A 20382-nucleotide genomic window follows, 5' to 3' on the forward strand; every position below is an offset into this window, starting at 1 on the left:
GCTGTCAAAGTTGACAGCGCCGTCCTGTTAGCGCTGCAGGGGTGGGATTGCACACACTGAGCGAAACTTGCGCAAATCTGGTTGGAACTTCGGGGCATTGGGCCAAACACTGTCCTTTCTAGAAAAAGGACGGTCAACGTCAACTTCGTCTGGGGTTTGTCTACAAATCGATACCTTTGTTCTCTTTCTACTAAGCTTAACACTGAGAATTCTGGCTCAAGTTCGAGCCTGAAGTCAGTCGAGTCTCGAGCCAAAATTCTCAGTGGATTATGGGATTCCTATTATGAGTTAGCACCGAGGTTTTTTTTTCTTAACTTATTTTTATTAGGTCCTTTTAGGTGCTGTGACCAGGTTGGGACCGAGGATCAGTAAAACAATATATAATAACAAAAAAAAAACTCCTTAAATTCCATACTTGGAGATCATGTAACTGACGAGGGTTACTTGGTCCAAGCGGGTCTTGCAGGTCTTGAATCTGCCGATGTACTCGGAAAAAATCACCCACAGCTCAGCCGAACTGTAGAGTACCTCCCCGGCTTCCTTCTCCGTGGCTCCACCGTCTCGGGGGCCACTTTGGCTGCTTCCTGCGGGACGAGGGCGATCCTTGGATTTTCCGTCCGGAACTGCGCCCGACAGGGAGGGAACTCCGCCGGCGTAAACGCCGGAACTGCTGGACTCTGCTTCTCCGCCTTCCTTGCCGGCGGTTTCGGTTTCGACGCCTGCTGGCGCCTCCGGATGAAGTCCACACGCTTAGGGCAGCTGCGGTCCGTGGCTTCGTGGGCTCCAAAGCAGTTGGCACACCGCTTCGGCTCGGCTTCTTGGACTTTGCACTCGTCCATCTTGTGGGGACCGCCACAGTTGTTGCATCTCCCTTTCAGGTGACAGTTCCTGGTTCCATGACCCAGCTGCAAGCAGTTCCTGCACTGGGTCACGTTCGGCCGCTTGTTCCGGTAGGCCTCCCACCGGATGATAGTTTTTGCCACAACTTTCATTGCAGAGAGCTTCTTCAGATTGGTGTATCCCTTGGGGAAGACCACAATGTACGGAATTTCGTCCACGGTGGACTTTTCCTTCCGCTTGATGGCATGCACCTCCAGCGCGTCCAGCTTGAGATCCCTCTTCAGAAGATACTTGACCTCGTCCGGTTTCAGTTCATCAGGAAAACCACGAAGAACCACCCGATGATTTCGTTCGCTCCGCCGATCGTGGGTGTAGAATTCTACTTTCTTCTTCTTGAGTAGCTCTTGCAACTTGTCAAAATCTTTGACAGAGAAGCAGGTCACCTTGGTTCCAAATCGGGTTAGTTTGTAAATCGGTTTGAAACCTATTTTACAACTTTCCACTATCGCCACGAGCTTGTAAAAATCCGTGGTGTTCTTCACCACCAAAGGTGGTTGCTTTTGTTTACCTGCTGACTGGCCGGGTGGTGGAACCGCCGGGGCGTCCCCTCCTCCTGCTGGGCTGGCATTGTTGTTGTTTTTGTTATCCGCTAGCGGGCTGAACTTGTTGTTGAGCAGGGTCTTCTCAACTTTTTCTCCTTCGATGCCGATTCCAGTGACCTCGCTGGACTTCTTCCGCTTCCGATTCCCGCGGACGGGACGAAAATCTTCCTCTTCGGAGGATTCCTCCACCTCCATCTGTCAAAAACTTCCAAGCACGCGTGATGACAATACGAGCAAAACACGTCTTAACTTGTCGCTGGCTGGCGACTGAGTGTAGCACCGAGGTTAGCACAAAAGAGGCTTCGAAATCTAGGCAGCTGTCATAAGATGTTAGGAGGAATGCAAAAAAAACATACATACAAAGATGTAGAATAATTCTACCGTCAACTGAGGCGAATCGGGACTACAGTCTACATACAAAAAAGCTTAAAAAATTAGCATTCTTTCAGAATTAAAACAATTTTAGTATGTCTAGTAATTTGTTAAAGTACTTTATTTATCCTTTTTCGATGCTTACACATCGAACAAATTTTAAACCTTGATTTCTGTTCACAGTTACACACTTGAGTCATAGCTTATTCTTCTTCCCTTCAATCCTAGTACAACTAAATCAATACAACGCTATAATAGTGGCTACACCTTAAATAACTTTGTAACGCGACTTGTTCACAATGTGGTGCGACGCCTGCAGCTTCAGCAGCTCCTCCTTGATGAGGCGCGTAATTTCACGCTTCGCCTTGGTCACCGCCAGCTCCGAGCAGCTCTCGATCGCCAGATACAGCTTGCGTTCGCCCTCGGGCGGGTTCTTACCCGGCGGAACGTACGTACCGCGCACCGTAAGACCCGCCTCCGAATACTCGGAAATTTGTGCCAGCGCCTCCTGGTAAAGAGAAAGGGGTAGAAAGTGTGATTTTATGAAGCAGATGATCGAGTCTGGTAAAGCCTACCTTGGAAGTAACCTTCCACCTGGCCTGCTGGGGGAAGTCGTTGATCTCCAGCTCTTCCTCGTACTTGCGGAACACCTGCTCGTTCGTCTCGACCGGTGCCTCTTCCTCGTCTTTGGGCTGGTAGTTGAGTTTGGTGTTGAGTTTTGCGGCTAGCTGTTCCGCGACGGTTTTCGCCGTAATAAGCTGCTGGGTGGAGCTTCCTTTGAGGATTGCTTCCGCCGCCTGTTGCGTCACACCCTTCGCCTCAAAGCCAAGACTCTTCTGCAGGTTGATGCGCGAAGCCAGCCGCTTGGCCAGTTCCAGCTTGTCCGAGTTTGTGGCCACCGGCGGCGTAGGAACCGTTACGGTTTGCGTTATGACCGGCGCTTCCACCTCCTTCACGATCCTCTTGGTCGCAAACATACTCTCAATGTGCTGATCAATATCCTGCTCCAGATCTTCATCGTCGTCCGAGTCCTGCAAGCCAAGTGCGGCTTTCTGCATCTTCTTGCGCTCATTAACGGCCGCCGCTTCCTGCTCGTCAAATTTGAACCCTTTGCCGCTGAAGCCACCACCGGTGTGGACCTTCTTGCCCTGCTCCTCCTGCGTTGTCTTGTACGTTTCCCACAGCTGGCGCAGATCGTCCGGAATGGTACCGCCGGAGAGCTCGAGCGCACGGATAATATCCCCCGAATAGCGGCCCTGCTCGTGCGTGAGGAAGGTCCACGCGAAACCTTTGTTGCCGGCGCGACCCGTGCGACCGCACCTGCAATTGGAAGATTATTTAATAGGGTTTATTGTATTATTTTCAAACGCGTCGCGTCCACCTGTTCAACTTGTTCATAGGAAATTGAGGTATAAATAAGGCTACCAACTCTTGATGAGCAAAAATCCGTACACTTTGCCGATATGACACCATGGTATAACAAAAACTGTCAATGAATTATTTAGATAAATTAAATTTAATAAATTTGAGAGTTAAAAATATAAAACTGTGTCGTTTTTACAGCTAAAAAATTTCACAAAATGCTATTAAAGTGCTTATGACTTGCACGTTTAAAAGTATTCATAAAATAAACCGTGATTTGAATCAAATCATTATGTTCTTAATTTTTTTTTGTTAAACGTTTAAAAGTTTAGGAAATGTCAAGTTTGCTTTTACGAATGATATCGTTCCTAGTGTTTTCACGAACACTTTCCCAGATTTTTTTTATTGAAGAGATCCTATCACATGTGAAACACAACAGTTGATAGGACATTTAAAAAAAACTCTAGATTTGTTAATTCAAATGTCCAAATGTTTTCACTAGTTTTAGTTTCCTAAAACTGCTAACTTCCTTTGGAAATGGATAAATATATTTAGTAAGGAATTTCTTAAAGAACAATTCTAGAGTTTTTTAAAAAGGTTTTATCAACATATGAAAGACAATAGTTCAAAAACTCTAGAATTATTGATAATCAAGAATTGAGGAAACCCCGGAAAACTCTCCCTTTTTAAATCAAACTAACAGAAAAATACAAATTTCTAGTTAACAAAAGCTTCGACCAAATCAGAAAAGCAATTCAATGATTAAAAAGTTGTTAAATTTCCGTACAATTCCGTATTATGCGTAAAATTCCCTACGAAAATTCCGGCCTGTTAAAAATCCGCGAAGAGGTTCGAAAATCCGTATGGTAAGGAAAAAATCCGTACAGTTGGTAGCCTTAGGTATAAATAATATATATTCATTAAAATATTTGAACAAAAGCGTCATCTCGACTTGGAATCATAACACAGCTAAACGCATCGAATCATAATGCTCTCAATGAATATCTAATGAGCGCTGCAAAATCTCCCAAACAGCCGCCAACCTTAGCGCCAACCTGTTATGCTTTCTCCGTGCACGGGTTCCCATACAACGCAACCAAGGGTGTGCAAGAAAGCTTTTGGCCAGGCGCCATAAAAGAGACGCGAGCAGGGAGAGAGCAAAGTTCGAAGAGGAGAGAGAAAACTCCGTATTTGCTCTCTCCCTGCTCGCGTCTCTTCTCGTGCGCTATGGCGCCTTTCCAAACGTTTTAAAATCAAGAATAACATTTCAAATGGGCGTAATATTCAATGTTTTCTTTGTGGCTCAAAAGTAAACATATATATTTTTTATAAAAAAAATAAAAAAACGGATTTTGGGAAATAGATTTTTGTGAAAAAAATTTCTGAACAGTCAACAACTTTGTCCAAGACACTAAATCGATCCGAAAATTCTTCTTAAGTTACAGTTTTTGGAATATTTACGTACTTTTTCTGTATGATCAGCTGCCAAAATTGTATGGAGACGTGTATGAGTAAACCAATGAATCATTGGCAATGACACAAAACAGAGAAGGGCCCCAAAAAGTATGAACCAAATCAAAAAATATGAATAAATGGTGGAGAATTGCTAGTTCGATAAAAAGGACACTGAGAAGTGGCAAAGGTTTCTGATTGTACTTTTCGTTCAGCTGTCTCGGTTAACGTGAAGACTTCCATCATTGTCATGATTTTTCGTTCAAAGATATACATTTTGCGTCGCTTTCAATATTTTGACTTAATTCCTTCAACAAGTTGTTTAGAATAGTGCCTTACACATGCTGATTCCTTTTGGTAACGATTATCCCATTCCTTGTAAAGTTATGGAAACCGTCATTAATCAATGTTTGCCAACTAGGACGTCAATGACTGTACCACAAAATTATATAAATTTTGAAGCACATTTGATTTAGATCAAAAATTCATTCAGTGGCTTCATGAAGACAACAACCGGCACCGGCAGCTACCCATTGCACTTATAATTACATGAAAATGTTCACAAAAATACATATTTTTCCTGTATTTATAAAATGCAATGTTTCTCGAAAAAATACACCAAATTATTGTTATTGCAATATGAGTATCAAATGATCGTAGTTTTTTCTTGCCTTAAGAATGTGATTACAACATTTTTTGAAAATACTCAAAGGTTCACAAAACAACGTATTTTCGAAATAATACTAAAATTTTCACAAAAATACGTATTTTCGAAAAAATACTCGATATTTCAGGTTTTACCATATGAGTATCCAATGATCGGGATTTTTCATACATTTCGAATGTAATGACAACATTTTTCGAAAATACAAAAAAAAATCACAAAATTACGTATTTTCGAAAAATAAAAATACTCAACATGCCAGTGTTTTACAGTATAAGTTTCAAATTAAAATTTGAATATATTTTTTCGGAAACACGTAGTTTTGTGAAAATTTTGAGCATTATCGAAAAAAATTGTTATTACATTCGAAATGTGTAAAATAATCCCGGTCATTTGTTACCCATATCGTGAAAAACTGAAATGTTGAGTATTTTTTGGAAAATTTTGTGAAAATTTTGAGTATTTTCAAAAAAAATGTTCTTGCAATCGAAATGTATGAAAAAATCCCGATCGTTTGATACTTATATTGTAAAAAACTTAAAATTTGAGTATTTTTTTCGAACATACGTAGTTTTGTGAATTTTTTGAGTATTTAAAAATATTGTTATAACTTCCGAAATGCATAAAAATCTCATGAAAATCATTTGATACCCATATTGTGAAAAACTTAAATTTTGAGTATTTTTCAAAAATAAGTAGTTTTTTGATTTTTTTTATTATTTACAAAAAAACTGTTATAACTTTCGAAATGCATGAAAAAATTCTGAGCGTTTGTAAAAAGCTAAAATTTTGATTATTTTTTTCGAAAATACGTAGTTTTGTGATTTTTTTAGTATTTTCAAAAAAATGTTATTACATTCGAATGCATGAAAAATAACCCGATCATTTGATACCCATATTACAATAACAATTATTTTAAGGTGTTTTTTATTTGTAAACAGTCGCATTTTCAAAATACAAGAAAAATAAAAAAAATATGCGGTGCTAAACCTAAGCATGACTGTAACAATTTTGTTTCAAGTTCCGGACATTGTACTCACTACTAACCCAAGTCACATTTTTAAACCCACTAGCCACCACCTAGTTTTATTGAGGTTTTATGGTAGCATCTTGATTGCTTGTAAGTTTTATGTTGGTTTTCACAGCAACCAATAAGCATGAGTTGATTTAAAGGTTTTAAGAAGGTTTCATGCCTCGGACATAAAACCTGTTGGCATTAAAAGCCAAATGGCTTTCAATAAGGTTTTATGAAAGTTTTAAGAGAGTCTTGAAAACCCGATGGCAATGTCATGCGCATGCCTAAAGGTTTTATCTCATGCTTCTTTAAAACCAAGGGTGTTGTAGCTGTCAATTGCCCTTAGGCATGCAAAAAGCTTACTTAAAACCATAAGCTCTTAAAAAAGTTTTTAACGCGGCCAAATAGCAATGCATGAATATGGCGATAAACGTGTGGTTTGATTGATTGTGCTTAACCACCATCTTGGTAGAAAAAGTTGAAAAAGCAATAAATTTGATTAGCATTTGATAAAAACACACATGAGCAGTTCTTTACGGAATCGGTCTTTTTTCTTTAATTTTAATTTTTGTATTTTTTAATCCGGCTGAAACTTTTTTGGTGCCTTCGGTATGCCCAAAGAAGCCATTTTGCATCATTAGTTTGTCCATATAATTTTCCATACAAATTTGGCAGCTGTTCATACAAAAATGATATGTGAAAATTCAAAAATCTGTATCTTTTGAAGGAATTTTTTGATCGAGTTGGTGTCTTCGACAAAGTTGTAGGTATGAATATGGACTACACTGAAAAAAATGCTGCACGGTAAAAAAATTTTTGGTGATTTTTCATTTAAATTTTTGTCACTAAAACTTGATTTGCAAAAAAACACTATTTTTAATTTTTTTTTGATATGTTTTAGAGGACATAAAATGCCAACTTTTCAGAAATTTTCAGAATGGGCAAAAAATCTTTGACCGAGTTATGATTTTTTGAATCAATACTGATTTTTTCAAAAAAACAAAATATCGGTCGCAAAAATTTTTCAACTTCATTTTTCGATGTAAAATCGAATTTGCAATCAAAAAGTACTTTAGTGAATTTTTGATAAAGTGCTCCGTTTTCAAGTTATAGCCATTTTTAGGTAACTTTTTTGAAAACTGTCGCAGTTTTTCATTTTTTATAATTAGTGCCCATGTTTGCCCACCTTTGAAAAAAACATTTTTGAAAAGCTGAGAAAATTCTCTATATTTTGCTTTATTGAACTTTGTTGATGCGACCCATAGTTGCTGAGATATTGCTATGCAAAGGCTAAAAAACAGGAAAATTGATGTTTTCTAAGTCCCACCCAAACAACCCAACATTTTCTAATGTCGATATCCCAGCAACTAATGGTCCGATTTACAATGTTAAAACATGAAACATTCGTGAAATTTTCCGATCTTTTCGAAAAAAATATTTTCAAAAATTTAAAATCAAGACTAACATTTCAAATGGGCGTAATATTGGTGGAAACTGCGACTGGAAATGTTTTTTTTTTTTTTTTTTTTTTAATTTATATTTATTTAAATTTCTTTTCCATGTACATTCATTTAATTAAAATATTATTGAGTGTCCAATCACAAACGATGACTTTTCACCTCAATTTTAAATACTAGCAACTTTCATTTATTCATGAAATATTGTAGCTTTCGCTATTCAGTGATTTCAAATGTAGGAGGTCCTACATGTACAAAAGGGAAAAGGGATACCTTAAAACTAACTTATAAACTATATAAAGAGCGGATCAATGCAGCTGAAGACTGCAATGATTTTTGTCGAAATGCATCAATTATCTTATTGGACATAACATCCAAAGTGTCAACTTCGGCTAATTGATGAAGTTCACTGGTGCTGAACCAGGAGGAAGTTTCAGAATCATTTTCAGAATTTTGTTCTGAATCCTCTGAAGTTTTTTCTTCCTGGTTAAGCAACAGCTTGTCCAGATCGGCACAGCATAAAGCATGGCAGGTCTGAAAATTTGTTTATAAATTAACAGTTTATTCTTGAGACAAAGTCTAGAATTCCTGTTTATAAGTGGATACAAACATTTAATATATTTAACTGGAAATGTTAATAAACAACTGCTGGTTGCCTAGTTTTGGGAAATTTTGTTGTCAAAAGTGCGAGAGAAAAGTGCGGGCCAAATCCAAGTTACGGTGCAAGGATCAATACTATAGAATTAATCACTACCAGGGTAAGTGATTTTTGATGATTTCGTGGACGGAATTTTTTTAAATAACAACTTAATAAATATTTCACCCAGAAAGACTATTTAATTACATTTTGTTAGTTTTTTATTAAAAAGCTTGAATATATATGTATTAGGATGGCTCGAGATGGTCGATTTTTCAGAACATATTTTTTCTGTTGCTTTTAGGCCCCTAAACAACTCTCCGAAATTTGGGAGCGATTGGTTGCGTCCACACTTTGCGCATTGATTTAAATGGAAAAACCCTCTTTTTTACATTTTGATTTTTATCATTTTTATTTTCCACTATTTTTTCCAAACTCAATAGCGTTAAAATTGAGAAAATTCTCTAAAACTTTCTCGAAGAAAGCATTGTCCTATTTTGCTTCTGTCAAAAGTTACAGCGTGTTAAAAACTAGTCTAAAACGTGATTTCTGAGCAAAAAAACAAGTTTAAGACCAGTTTTGAGGACGCTGTATCTTTTGACAGGAGCAAGATAGCACAATACTTTCTTCGGGAAAGTTTTAGAGAAATTTCTCAATCTAACACTAATGTGTTGGTTTGAAAAATTTAGTAGGAAATATAAATGATAAAATTCAAAATGTAAAAAAGAAGGTTTTTCCATACTAATTCCCATACATAATAAAACTGCAATGCGCAAAGTGTGGACGCAACCAATCGCTCCCAAATTTTAGGGGGTTGTTTTGTTTGTTTTGTCGCTGTATTTAAAATTTGACTGCTATTTTATTTGAAAGGTATAGATTTAAAAGAAATTAAAAGATCAAGCTTTGTTTTATTCAAAATAAAATGAAGATTTTTTTATCTTTGGAATCACATTTTAAAAACATATCAATTTTTTGGGCCTGTTTAATTTTAACGATATTAGTGTGTTTGGGTAGATGCTTTCCGTGAAAGTAAAAAAAATACCTGATTTTAAATTTAGTTTTTGAGAAGTGAGCTAAAACCCTAAAATATTTTTTTAATGTGCTGTCGCAGAAAATTCAATTTATTTAACTCATTTTAACTTGACAAAATTGTTAAATCTGGCTTTGATATGTAGTTTAATAAAATGTAAAATTATATAACAGAAGCAAATTAGCGAAAACATTTTAGCATTAATAGTCGAATATTAAAGAGCAGTTCAGTACATGAGAATACGCGTGCCGTACATTTTGTTTAAAAATGTGTATCGAGCCCATCCATAAACCATGAGGATTTTTTTTTAAATTGAGTAGAATTTTTGTTTGCGTCGCTTCAAATTTGGTGAAGATTTTTTTAGGTTATTGAAGAATAATATATAATGAAGCATTAAAAGTAGTTTCTGAGATTTAAACATATGATTTTCTGAGTTATTTCAACATTTTTCAAGTTCCGCGAAATTTGCGTGAAATTTGGTGTTTTGAAGTTGAGGTCCCCGTGAAATTTGCAATTTTCGAGCGTGAAAAATCACTAAGCCTAGAAATAAGCTTTCAAATTATTATAATTACTTCCAATATATATTATTTCATCATCGCCATTTTCGCAAACCATCTCCATTATATCATTTGGCAAGACGAAGACTTTTTTTTTCCAGAATAAAATCTGTCTGGCATAAGACATTTGAAGGCGTATGAAATGTCATTTTCCATAACTCCTAACTGGGTTTTAACCAAGGTTTTATTAAGGCTTTAAGGAGGTTGTTAGGATTCAATGTTAAAGCCTTGAACTCCTATGTAGGTTTTATAAATAGGCCGTGACAACCTTTTGCGGAGGTCCTTCTGGGTTTTAACAGAAGTTTATCGGGGTTCTGGGGGAGGCTGTTACGACTTAGTGGTTTTAATGTTGGTTTTGGCTGGTAGGTTTTATAGTGGTTGTGACAGCCTTGATAAAGCCTAAAATGTTACTTGATAATGGCGGTTTCAAATTCTTGAAGTTTCGACTTGTTTCTATGGAATGCCTCTTGCACAAACGATTCAAATAGATAAAAACAAGAGAAATCAATCTATGTAATCTATTTCAATGTTCATGCTAAGACATATCAGAACTCGTAGTTTTTGCTGATACGCGTCGAATGAATAAAATCGAGATTTTATAAATGAATTTAGAAATAGCAAAAATACTATTAATTGTACATTTTGACCCACCCAAATTACCCAAACTTTAACAACTGTAATTTTTGAACCCCGGGGTTTAGAGAGGTGGCCCAGAAGACTTTTTTTCATGTCTCGGCGGAATCTTTCGAAAAAAAATGGTACCGTTTGTGTACATCCTTGGACCAAATCCGCCCATCCTCCTTTTAGGCTGTTGCCAAAAGTTGCCTTGACTTTTAACCTGACTTTTTCCGAAATTATTCAAAACAAACGAAGTCGACAGCCAATTTAACGCTGAATTACAGTTCAACTAATTTTTACACCGCTGTAGTTCGGCGGCTTTAACCTCCTGTCAGTCGAAGCGAAGGAGAAAATTGATTTGATCTCGCTATAAGCAATAGTTCTTAAAGTAAATTTTTGAATTTTTAAATTTTCAACTTTGAAATTAAAAAAAAAATAAGTTTTATTACTATTTTTGAACTTTTCGATCCAGTGCAATAATACAAGCTCGCAATAACTAGGTTGGCGCCGGTAATGAAAATAAATGCGTCAGGAACTCCTCACAATCAAAGTACATATTCCAAAAAAAAAACACTAACCTGTGCACGTAATCCTCGTAATGATTGGGACAATCGTAATTCACCACCAGAATCAGCTGCTTCACGTCCAGTCCTCGAGCCGCCACGGAAGTCGCTATCAGCAGCTTAACCCGTCCCTGCTTAAAGTCAATAATCGTAGAATCCCGATCGAACTGATCGATACCACCGTGCAGACTCATACACGGATACGAAGCCTTCATCAGATCTTTAAGCAGGATGTCGGCGTTCTCCTGCTTGTCCACGAACACGATGATGCTACCCAGCTCTTGGTACAGTCCGAGCAGCTCGAGCAGCTTGAAGAACTTGGCGTCCTCTTCCAGCACCACCACGTGCTGTTCGACCTCCTTGCAAACTACAGACCGTCCCCCGACTTGAATCTCGACCGGCTTCTTCAATATCCGACGCGCCAACGCCTCCATCTGGCGCGGGAACGTTGCGCTGAACATGACCGTCTGCCGGTCCGGCCGGATGTTGTCGATGATGCGCATCACCTGCGGCTCGAAGCCCATGTCGAACATGCGATCGGCTTCGTCCAGCACCACGTACGTTACTCGGCGTAGGTTCGTAACGCGACCGGAATTCGCCGCTAGCATGTCGATCATTCGGCCCGGCGTGCAGACGATGATTTCCGCACCGCGTTTAAGTTCGGCGATTTGCTCGGAGATGCCGGTGCCCCCGTAGACGCACACGGCGCGTAGATTGAGCGATTTGGCGAACTTTTTGATGTCCTTTCCGATTTGCATGCAGAGTTCGCGCGTCGGGGACATGATGATCGCGATTGGGCCTTCGGCTTCCTCCAGCGGGGGTTGGTCTAGCACGTGCCGGAACATGGGCAGGATGAAGGCCAGCGTTTTGCCACTTCCGGTTTTGGCGATTCCGATGAGGTCTCGGCCGGACATGACCGCGGGGATGGCTTGACACTGGATTGGGGTGGGTTTCTCGAAGCCTAGCTTTCGGAGGACTTCAAATTCTTTGCGGGTGACTCCGCAGTGGGCCCAGGTCCGGATTGGTTTGGGGCAACCTTTGCCTTTGACGTTGATGCCTTCGAGTTCCGCCTTGTACGCGTCGACTTCGGTTTGTGTCATTTTGGCAATCTCCGGAACTTCTACGTAGAAAACCTTACGGAACGGAAGATAGTTGATTCCGGAATGATCTATTTTTGCGAGTTCTTTCTTCTGCTTGTTGGCCAGGTTGGCCGCAGTGTCCTTAATGTCTTCCTGCTCCTCCTCGGAAGAGTACTCAAGTCCGTCCTGGTTTTGCTCAATCAGTTCGCCCTTTTTAACCGTTTCCGTATTCTTCTTGGCTACTCCGGTAATAATTGTAACTCCCGAAGAGGTCGCAGCCTTGCCTTCCGCCGCCTTCGGTGCCGGTCCCGTAATCTTGTTGACCTTCCTCACCTCCTCATTAACTTCCTTCATAAACGCGTCCAACGGATCGACATCGTCCTCCCCGTCATTGGCACTACCCTTGCCCTCTCCATCATCGTCATCGTCTTCCTCATCATCCTCCAAGCTCCACTTCTTCGGAACATTTATTCCCGACCCGCCACCAGGCTTCTTAATTTCAACCTCCTTCCGCTTCCTCTCCGCTCTCCACCGTTCGATCCGTTCTCGCCGTTTAATCATCTCCTGTTCAAGCCTTCGCTGCTCTTCTTCCTTGTCCATCGGACCGGCCAAATCGAACGATTCCTTTTCCTCCTTGGGCTCCTCTTTCGGAGGCTTCTTAACTTCCTTCTCCACGAAGCCCGGCGGCTTCTGGTCAAATTTAGACTGCCGGAAGCCGCCACTGCCGCTGCTGGAACCTGTTCCACTGCTGCTGACGCTTTGTGCACTAAAATGAATCATAATCATTATCACACAAATCAAGTCCCAATCAGCACAAACTTACTACTTCGTCGCCTGTTCCCTCAGCTTCTCCCGCTCCCGCTCGCGTTCCCGCTTCCGTTCGGCCTCCCGATTCCGCTCACGCTCCAACTCCCGGTCCCGTTCCCAGTCGCGCTGCTCCCTGTCACTGCGGTCCCGTTCCCGTTCCGCCTTCCGGTTCCGGGACGCCGACGACGACGAGCTGCTACTGCCTCCTCCGGAAATCCGGAACGACGTTTTGCCGCTACTACGCTCACTGCCCCGGTCTCGGTCACGGTCGCGACTCTTCGAGCGGCGCTTCTTCCGGTCCTGCGGGCTGCGCGATCTGGACCGCCGGTGGTCACCCCGGCTGCGAAATGGGAGAACCAATTGCTGTAAACATAACCTAACAATCCGGCAAAGTATTGTTCTTAGATTTTCAAGAGGAACTTACCCATTTTCGCCTGGTCTCGTCATTGCGACGAATTTAGATTATGTTAAAAACAGTTGAACCTTAAAACTGTATTGAATTTCACCTGATTTTCGTGGAAATATTGGAAAACTGCAAACGTTGAACGATTTTTTCGGCTTCAAAATATCAACAACACTGAAAAGTTATGACAGTTGGTTACACCGTTGTGGCATCGGTTCGATTACTCCGCAAAATACACCAACTTTTTAGTTCTAAAATTTTAGTACTAGGGTAGTATGCATCAATTTGATCAAGGATTTGATCTTATTTACAAAAACAATAGGTCTATTCCCGTACTGCAGAATTCTGCACTCCTGCACAAAAACGGCAGCAGAGCGTTCCCGTACTTTTCTGCAGGCTCTCTCTTCTCTTTCTTGTTGAAAAGTTACTGCAATTTGGTGTGATGGATGTTGACTACACGCTTACATAAAATATGCAAGTTGGGTGAAATTAATCATTTTATTGTAAGTTGAAATAATAAATGATTTTGGGGTAGTTTTTTGATGTCTGGTTCTATTGAGAACGATTTTTTATGTTAACGATTTCAGGCTTAAGGCTAGTATGCAGATCGGAAGGAAAGGGGTCAAGAAACAGCTTTACGAACAGCAAAACAAAGGAGAGGGAGTGATTTCTTGGGGCTTTTCTTCACCCTCTCTGACTTGCTTGCGCTGCCGCTGCTGCCCATTTGATTTTTATCTTGACCGGTTCCTTCCGAAGTGCGTATACCGCTTTAGTTCAAACTTAAGCCATAGTATTACAGCACGGCTAGTACCCCAACAAAAAAATGTACTACAAAAACAAAAACTTTTAAAAGACACATTTCTTTTGAGTTTAATAATTTCAAATCTAATTTTTTTTTAATTTATTTACAGATTTTTTATATTTTACTTGTATTTGAAATTATTTTTCTTATTATTTTTAGCTGTAGCTTTTGAATTTGTTGTGTTCTGTACTCATAAATATTTAAAAACTCTTGTTATTTTATTTCGAAATTTTTTCAACCTTTTTTTTATTTTGATTTTTTTAAATTAAGATTTTTTTGAACTTTAATCATTTTGAAATATTTAGTTTTTAATTATTTGAATTTGTGATTTATTGTTTTTTTTTCTAATATAATTATTTGCATTTTTAAATTTCTCAAAAATCTCAATTAATTTTTTTTAAGTTTCTTGATGTGGAAATATTAGTTTTTTATATTTTTAATTATGGATTTCTTAATTTCCAGATTGCTTAATTTATGTGTATCAAAATTTTTGAGTTTGTGATCATTTTTTTTATTTGTAAATTTACTGCGTCACGGTTGTTCTTTCATGTGACATCCAGTCATAATTTATTTATGTTATCCTGAATAATCTTTCAAACATTCTGCTTTTAAAAATGTATTTATGGTCCCTTCTATATAAAAACTTCTTTTTATCATATTTATTAAACGTACCTGCCACTCTCATTTGCAAAATTGTTTACCTAATGTAAAATTTTTAAGTTGTTTCTAATATATGATTTCTACCTAAGCATAATTAATTTCTAGTTACTTAATAAATAATACATCCTTGATTTTTTAAATAAAATGTTGTTCTGCATAAAACAATAATGTCCCAGTTCTAAAGGTAAACTTCCTTAAATTACTTTTTTTGTCAACCATTTTTTTAAAATATTTTGAAATAATTAAAATAATAATACCCAATTTGACTAAATCCACTCAACTGTGTACAATGTTGCAGAAAAAGTACTGGAACGCTCTACCCAGGCAAATTTTTTGCCACTTCTCTCCTTGCAGAGCTTCTGCAAAAGAGAGAGATGAAGAGAGTGAGCTGAAAAGTACGGGAACGTTCTGCAAAAAAGTGACTTATGCTGGCTGCAGAATTCTGCAGAAGCTGCAGAAATTCTGCAATTCTGCAAGTACCGGAATAGACCTAATAATTATTGTAAAATTCTAAAGTTCTGAAATTCTAATATTTTAAAATTAAAAAATCCTAAAATCTAAAATTCTTAATTTCTGAAATTCAAAAATTCTAAAATTCTAAAATCTTAAATTTCTAAAATTCTAAAATTCTAAAACTCTAAAATTTTAAAATTCTACACACAACGAAAAAATACTCTAAATTTAAAAAGATCGTGCGTTGGATTAAGGTGTATTCACATTATACCGCATCCGCAGTCACATCCGTATAAAATTTGACAGTAAGGACGCACAGTGCGGACGAGATTTCTCCAATGCATTTCAGATGCAGCCATTCACACTGTTCCGCATCCGTATACGGATCCGTACTGCGGATACAGATGGAGAACAGTGTTAATCTCGGTTTATTTACATTTGGAACTTAGTCGTACAGTCGTATTAAAAGTAATTGTGAAGGCAGACAAGAATCAAAATACGAGCGCAACCTGTCAAAGCCTGTTGCGCCACGCTGATGTACACGCTTACGACAAACCTCTTAATTACGGAGCAACAGATTTTTCGCGCAACAGAAGAGATGCGCACTTCGGTTTGGTGGTGCGCGGATAATGAGACTTTTAAATCAGTTAGTAAGGAGACTTTCAAAAATTTTACCCTGAAAAGTTTTCATTTTTTAAACAAAAAAAAACTTTCTCTCGAACTCAAAAATCAAAAATAAGTTACTTTAGTCATTACGGTAATATTTTTTTTGTGTGTAAGATTCTAAAACTCTTAAGTTCTAAAATTTTGAAATTCTAAAATTTTAAAATTTTAAGGTTCGTAAATTCTAAAATTTGAAAATTCTAAAATTTTGAAATTCTAAATTTGTTTAATTATTGCAGATTGCAGCGATTTTTAGACAATCGTGCAACTTGTGGAAAGCTCTATACAAAAGTGCACACCTCAAACTACAGCAGAAAAAAACTGTCTAAGACACACACCCTAGTTTGAAACTGTCCTAAAGTGTTCGAAAGCAACAAAGCTCAGTCGAGACACGCACCACGCTAGGCGAAAGGGGGGGGGGGAGAAGGGGTAGGATTTCAAGTGTGCAAATATTTGGTGTGCAGTTATGATTTGCAAGGGTGGAGAATTTGGTGCAAAGTGTGCAATATAAAATAAAATGAGAAAACACTAAAATACTAACATACTCTAGAACATACACTCAAACGCCGATGGTTCGACACCAAGTGTTGTCAAACGAACAAAAACGAAAAAATATCAAAACGATCAATAATCTTATCGAATTGATACTTTTTACTTTTGACGTTTCTTCTATGATTTCAATGATAGTTTATCAAATTGATAACAACATTTATCAAGTTGATAAGAAAAGTTATTGAATTCGATTAAATAAATTATTGGTTGCCAACCGATAATTTTATTTATTGAATTGATGTCATACATGTATCGAATTGATAATCCCTTTTTCTGCGTGCAGGGATGACATTGGGTCTGAAGCAGGGATGCCAGATACACAGATTTGTCTGTGTTTCACAGACATTTGAGCTCGTGTCAGACATTTTTGGAGGTACACAGACTTTTTAAAAACTTCATTAAATTGTTATTTTGTAAAAATATCAATCGAAACTTATTTCGTTAGTCTTCAAATGCTTAAAAACACAATTTTTGATAGATTTCTATGAATGTAATTTGATTTATTTGAATTTTAGACAAAGACACAGACATACACAGACTTTTTCACAGACATTTTAAAAAATCATGTGGCATCCCTGGTCTGAAGGTGAGATTGGGCCATAAAAAATGCATAAATTTGTATGATTCAATGTCACTTCTTATATTTAAAAAATGAAATTAAATTTTTCTCAAATTCTACAAAACAACTCCTGTACTAAAACACCCGTGCACCCCTCGATGTGACGTTAGTCCGATATTTCGGCACCTTCCCCTTTTGCGAGCGTTGTAACCGCCAAACGTCATCCCGCGAGCCAACAGCCAGTCCAAAACAAATAAAATTTCGTCCAAGTCGGGTGTCGCGGACGTCGTCCTACTTTTTGTTATGCTTCGTGAAAAGTTTTCAAAATCGGTTGCTTTTTCGTGCTGAATTTGCGTATTTTTTTTCACTTTCGCTCGCGCCTAGTGTGTGACCTCAGGAAAAACATGGCTTTGTGTAGTTTGAGTATCGATTGAGTGTTTGAAAACCGCCAGGATGAACATCGGCAGGCTCAAGCTGAAGCCCAAGGGGGCCTCCTCCGGCAAGAACAGCAGCCCCTCTTCGTCGCTGGTCGCCGCAGAGGTGAGTGCTGGTGTCGTCGTAATTGCGACCAGGTGAAAGTGTCGTCGCGAAGATTGTTGCAATCGATTTAAAAGTCGTACATTTTTAAAATGCAATCCTCCGGAGAGAGCCCAGGCGCGATGGTAGGACGTAACGGGACGGAGGAAAAAAAAAAACGGTCCCCGGGGGGAAGTGCGTCCGCCAGCGAAAAGTAGAACTTGTGTGTGTAGTCTATTTTAAGCTCTCGCAGCCAACATTGGCCGTTTTGGTTTGCGCCTCTTGCGCGCTGGTTCTAAGACGATGATGATGAGGTTTTCCGAACCGCTCAGGTTAACACCTGGGCTACCAAGCCGCAAGGAATCGATTCTTTTCAAATTAATCTAAACACTCAGTAATCCAAGTGTTAATACAACTTTAAAGAGTGTACGCAGCAGCGGAAAATGCGTCTGCTTTCTAGAGTTTGGTTAGTCAGTTTGCTGGTCCTCCGCGGATTGAGTATGAAAAAGAGGCGATGATGGAATAGTAGTTATAGCGAGTGTGGCTTCTCACCCAGCGACAGATGTTCCGCTGGCCCGACGGGTGATTATGATTCGCGGGCTATCGTCACGGTCCAGTCGGCGGTTTCAACTGACGCGCTGCTCGCGATTGGCGCAAAGAATGTAAATGTTGCCCAAGCTAGCGAACGAACAAAGTCTGGTCTGGTTTTAGTCGGTGAAGCTTGCGGTTAAGGGCTCATATTGTTCTATGTATTTAATTGAAACATTGTAATTTCAATTAAAATAGAAGTGTCATAAAGTGCAAACTATTGAAATAGTAGTTTATGCAACAAGTGGTGATCTTTTGGTTCCATACATTACGCTTTTATACAATAAAATCATTTCTACAAATACCTTTCCAACAATATATAAACTGGCTATAGTTAAACCGATACCTAAAATAAAAACCCATCTAATCCTAACGATCTGAGACCTATTTCTATTTTGCCATCATTATCAAAAGGTTGTGAAATCTTGCTGAAGGATCAAATAGTTCAATATGTTACATTCAAAAAACTTATCACACCATTTCAATCTGGTTTTCGAGAACACCATAGTACATCCACCATTATTACAAAAGTTTGCCAGGATATAAATGCATCATTTGATTCTAACTATGTTACAGTACTTATCTTATTGGACTTCACTAAAGCCTTTGATTTGATTGACCACAGAATATTTATAGATAAACTTAAAGAACAATTTCAATTTTCTAGTGATGCTTGTGATCTTATGAAAAGACATCTGAGCGACCGTTCGCAATTAGTTCAAATTAACGGAGTCCGATCTATTTATTTATTTGGACACCAACAGGCTCGGGCCCCAATGGTGTTTTACCTTACAAACTAATACATAAATTAACGTCTAAAGAACAACAAGAATTTCCTTTTGATAACATCACGAGACAAGTTAAAATCGAACAAAGAAGCGACAAAATTAAACGCCCGGTGTAGCCCTGTCAGTGCACTGTACATTGCATAATTTGTTTGACGGATAGGGACACGTAGGAATGGGGAGTTCCGAAAAGTCCGAATGGGGGCGAAAATGTTCAATCCACGGAGAATGGCCGGACACTGCACTCTCGAGGTCAAAACGTCGGCAACTAGGAGTGATCGGCACACATTTCGTCGTACTGCTAGCGTGTCCAGGTTGATCAGCTCACAGCGACTTTCGTAGCTGGGCAGTCGGAAGGGATCCCGCCAGGGTAGAGATCGAAGGGCATATCGGATGAATCTTCGCTGCACACTCTCGATTCGCGCTACGCTGTTCTCGTAGTACGGACTCCACACAGAACAGCAGTATTCTAGTGTGGAACGGACCAACGCACAATAAAGTGCCTTCAAACAGTAGATGTCAGTAAAGTTTTTGGCTGTACGGAAGACAAAACCAAGTTGCCGCGATGCTTTGGAGACGATGTAGGAGATGTGCTGCTTGTATGTCAGCTCCGTGTCGAGGAGCACACCCAGATCCTTAACGCAGTTCTCACGAGGAATTGAAGTGCCGCAAATCTGGTACTCGAACTTAATCGGGTTGCGTTTTCTGGAAAAAGAGATAACGGAGCATTTGGTTGGATTAACGACCATTCGGTTAATTTTGCACCATTCCGCGAAGTTGATCAGCTGTTGTTGGAGAACTTGAGCGTCAGATGCATTGTCAATCCGGCAGTAGATTTTCATGTCGTCCGCGTACGACAGGCGTGGAACCGAGATAGAATGGTTACAGTCGTTGTAGTACAGCAGGAATACAAGTGGTCCCAAGTGACTGCCTTGTGCAATTCCCGAAAAGGCTTCAAAGACAGCGGACAGCCAATCACCGATCTTGACGCTAATTTTCCGGCCGGTTAGATAGGATTGAAACCAACGCAGGAGAACCCCACCGATTCCCATTCTTTCCAGCTTTGCGATTGCAATAGAATGGTTCAGCTTGTCAAATGCGGCCGACAGGTCGGTATACACCGTGTCGGTCTGCGATTTGGCGGTGAAACTGTCGGTCACGAATGTCGTAAAAGTGAGCAGATTCGTCGTGGTTGACCGCGAAGGCATAAAACCGTGCTGGTCGTCGCTGATAAGGTTCTTGCAGAAGAAAAACACCGGATCCATGACCGCCAGCTCGAAGAGTTTCGAAGTGGCGCACAGTGCTGAAATCCCGCGATAGTTGTCTGCGTTCCGTTTGTCCCCTTT

The 20382-nt window shown here is 39.3% G+C and overlaps 2 protein-coding genes across 2 annotated transcripts in view; one reads left to right on the plus strand and one right to left on the minus strand.

The window, feature by feature from the left end:
* Nucleotides 1–1908: 1908 nt before the first annotated feature.
* On the minus strand, nucleotides 1909–13648 carry LOC6037932 (probable ATP-dependent RNA helicase DDX46). The gene is made up of 5 exons (XM_001847734.2): nucleotides 13480–13648; nucleotides 13072–13395; nucleotides 11185–13014; nucleotides 2390–3134; nucleotides 1909–2322 (listed from the first exon to the last, which is right to left on the minus strand). The coding sequence occupies exons 1-5, from the start codon at nucleotides 13500–13502 to the stop codon at nucleotides 2083–2085; spliced, it is 3162 nt and encodes a 1053-aa protein (XP_001847786.2). The 5' UTR covers nucleotides 13503–13648; the 3' UTR covers nucleotides 1909–2082.
* Nucleotides 13649–17382: 3734 nt separating this feature from the next.
* Nucleotides 17383–20382, plus strand: part of LOC6037933 (A-kinase anchor protein 9) — a 104574-nt gene continuing 101574 nt past the window's right edge. The window contains 1 exon segment of the mRNA XM_038260873.1: nucleotides 17383–17687. Coding sequence (XP_038116801.1) covers nucleotides 17601–17687 — 87 coding nt within the window. The 5' untranslated portion in view covers nucleotides 17383–17600.

The sequence above is a fragment of the Culex quinquefasciatus genome, chromosome 1 (assembly GCF_015732765.1).
Source record: "Culex quinquefasciatus strain JHB chromosome 1, VPISU_Cqui_1.0_pri_paternal, whole genome shotgun sequence".
NCBI classification, from domain to species: domain Eukaryota; kingdom Metazoa; phylum Arthropoda; class Insecta; order Diptera; family Culicidae; genus Culex; species Culex quinquefasciatus.

Excerpts from the sequence above, each read along its gene's own strand:
- LOC6037932 (XM_001847734.2), bottom strand. The coding sequence starts at position 13,502 with ATGACGAGACCAGGCGAAAATGG. Across the intron at positions 3,135-11,184 it reads TACGAGGATTACGTGCACAG|GTGCGGTCGCACGGGTCGCG; the intron begins GTTAGTGTTTTT and ends TTCCAATTGCAG. Across the intron at positions 2,323-2,389 it reads GGTGGAAGGTTACTTCCAAG|GAGGCGCTGGCACAAATTTC; the intron begins GTAGGCTTTACC and ends TCTCTTTACCAG.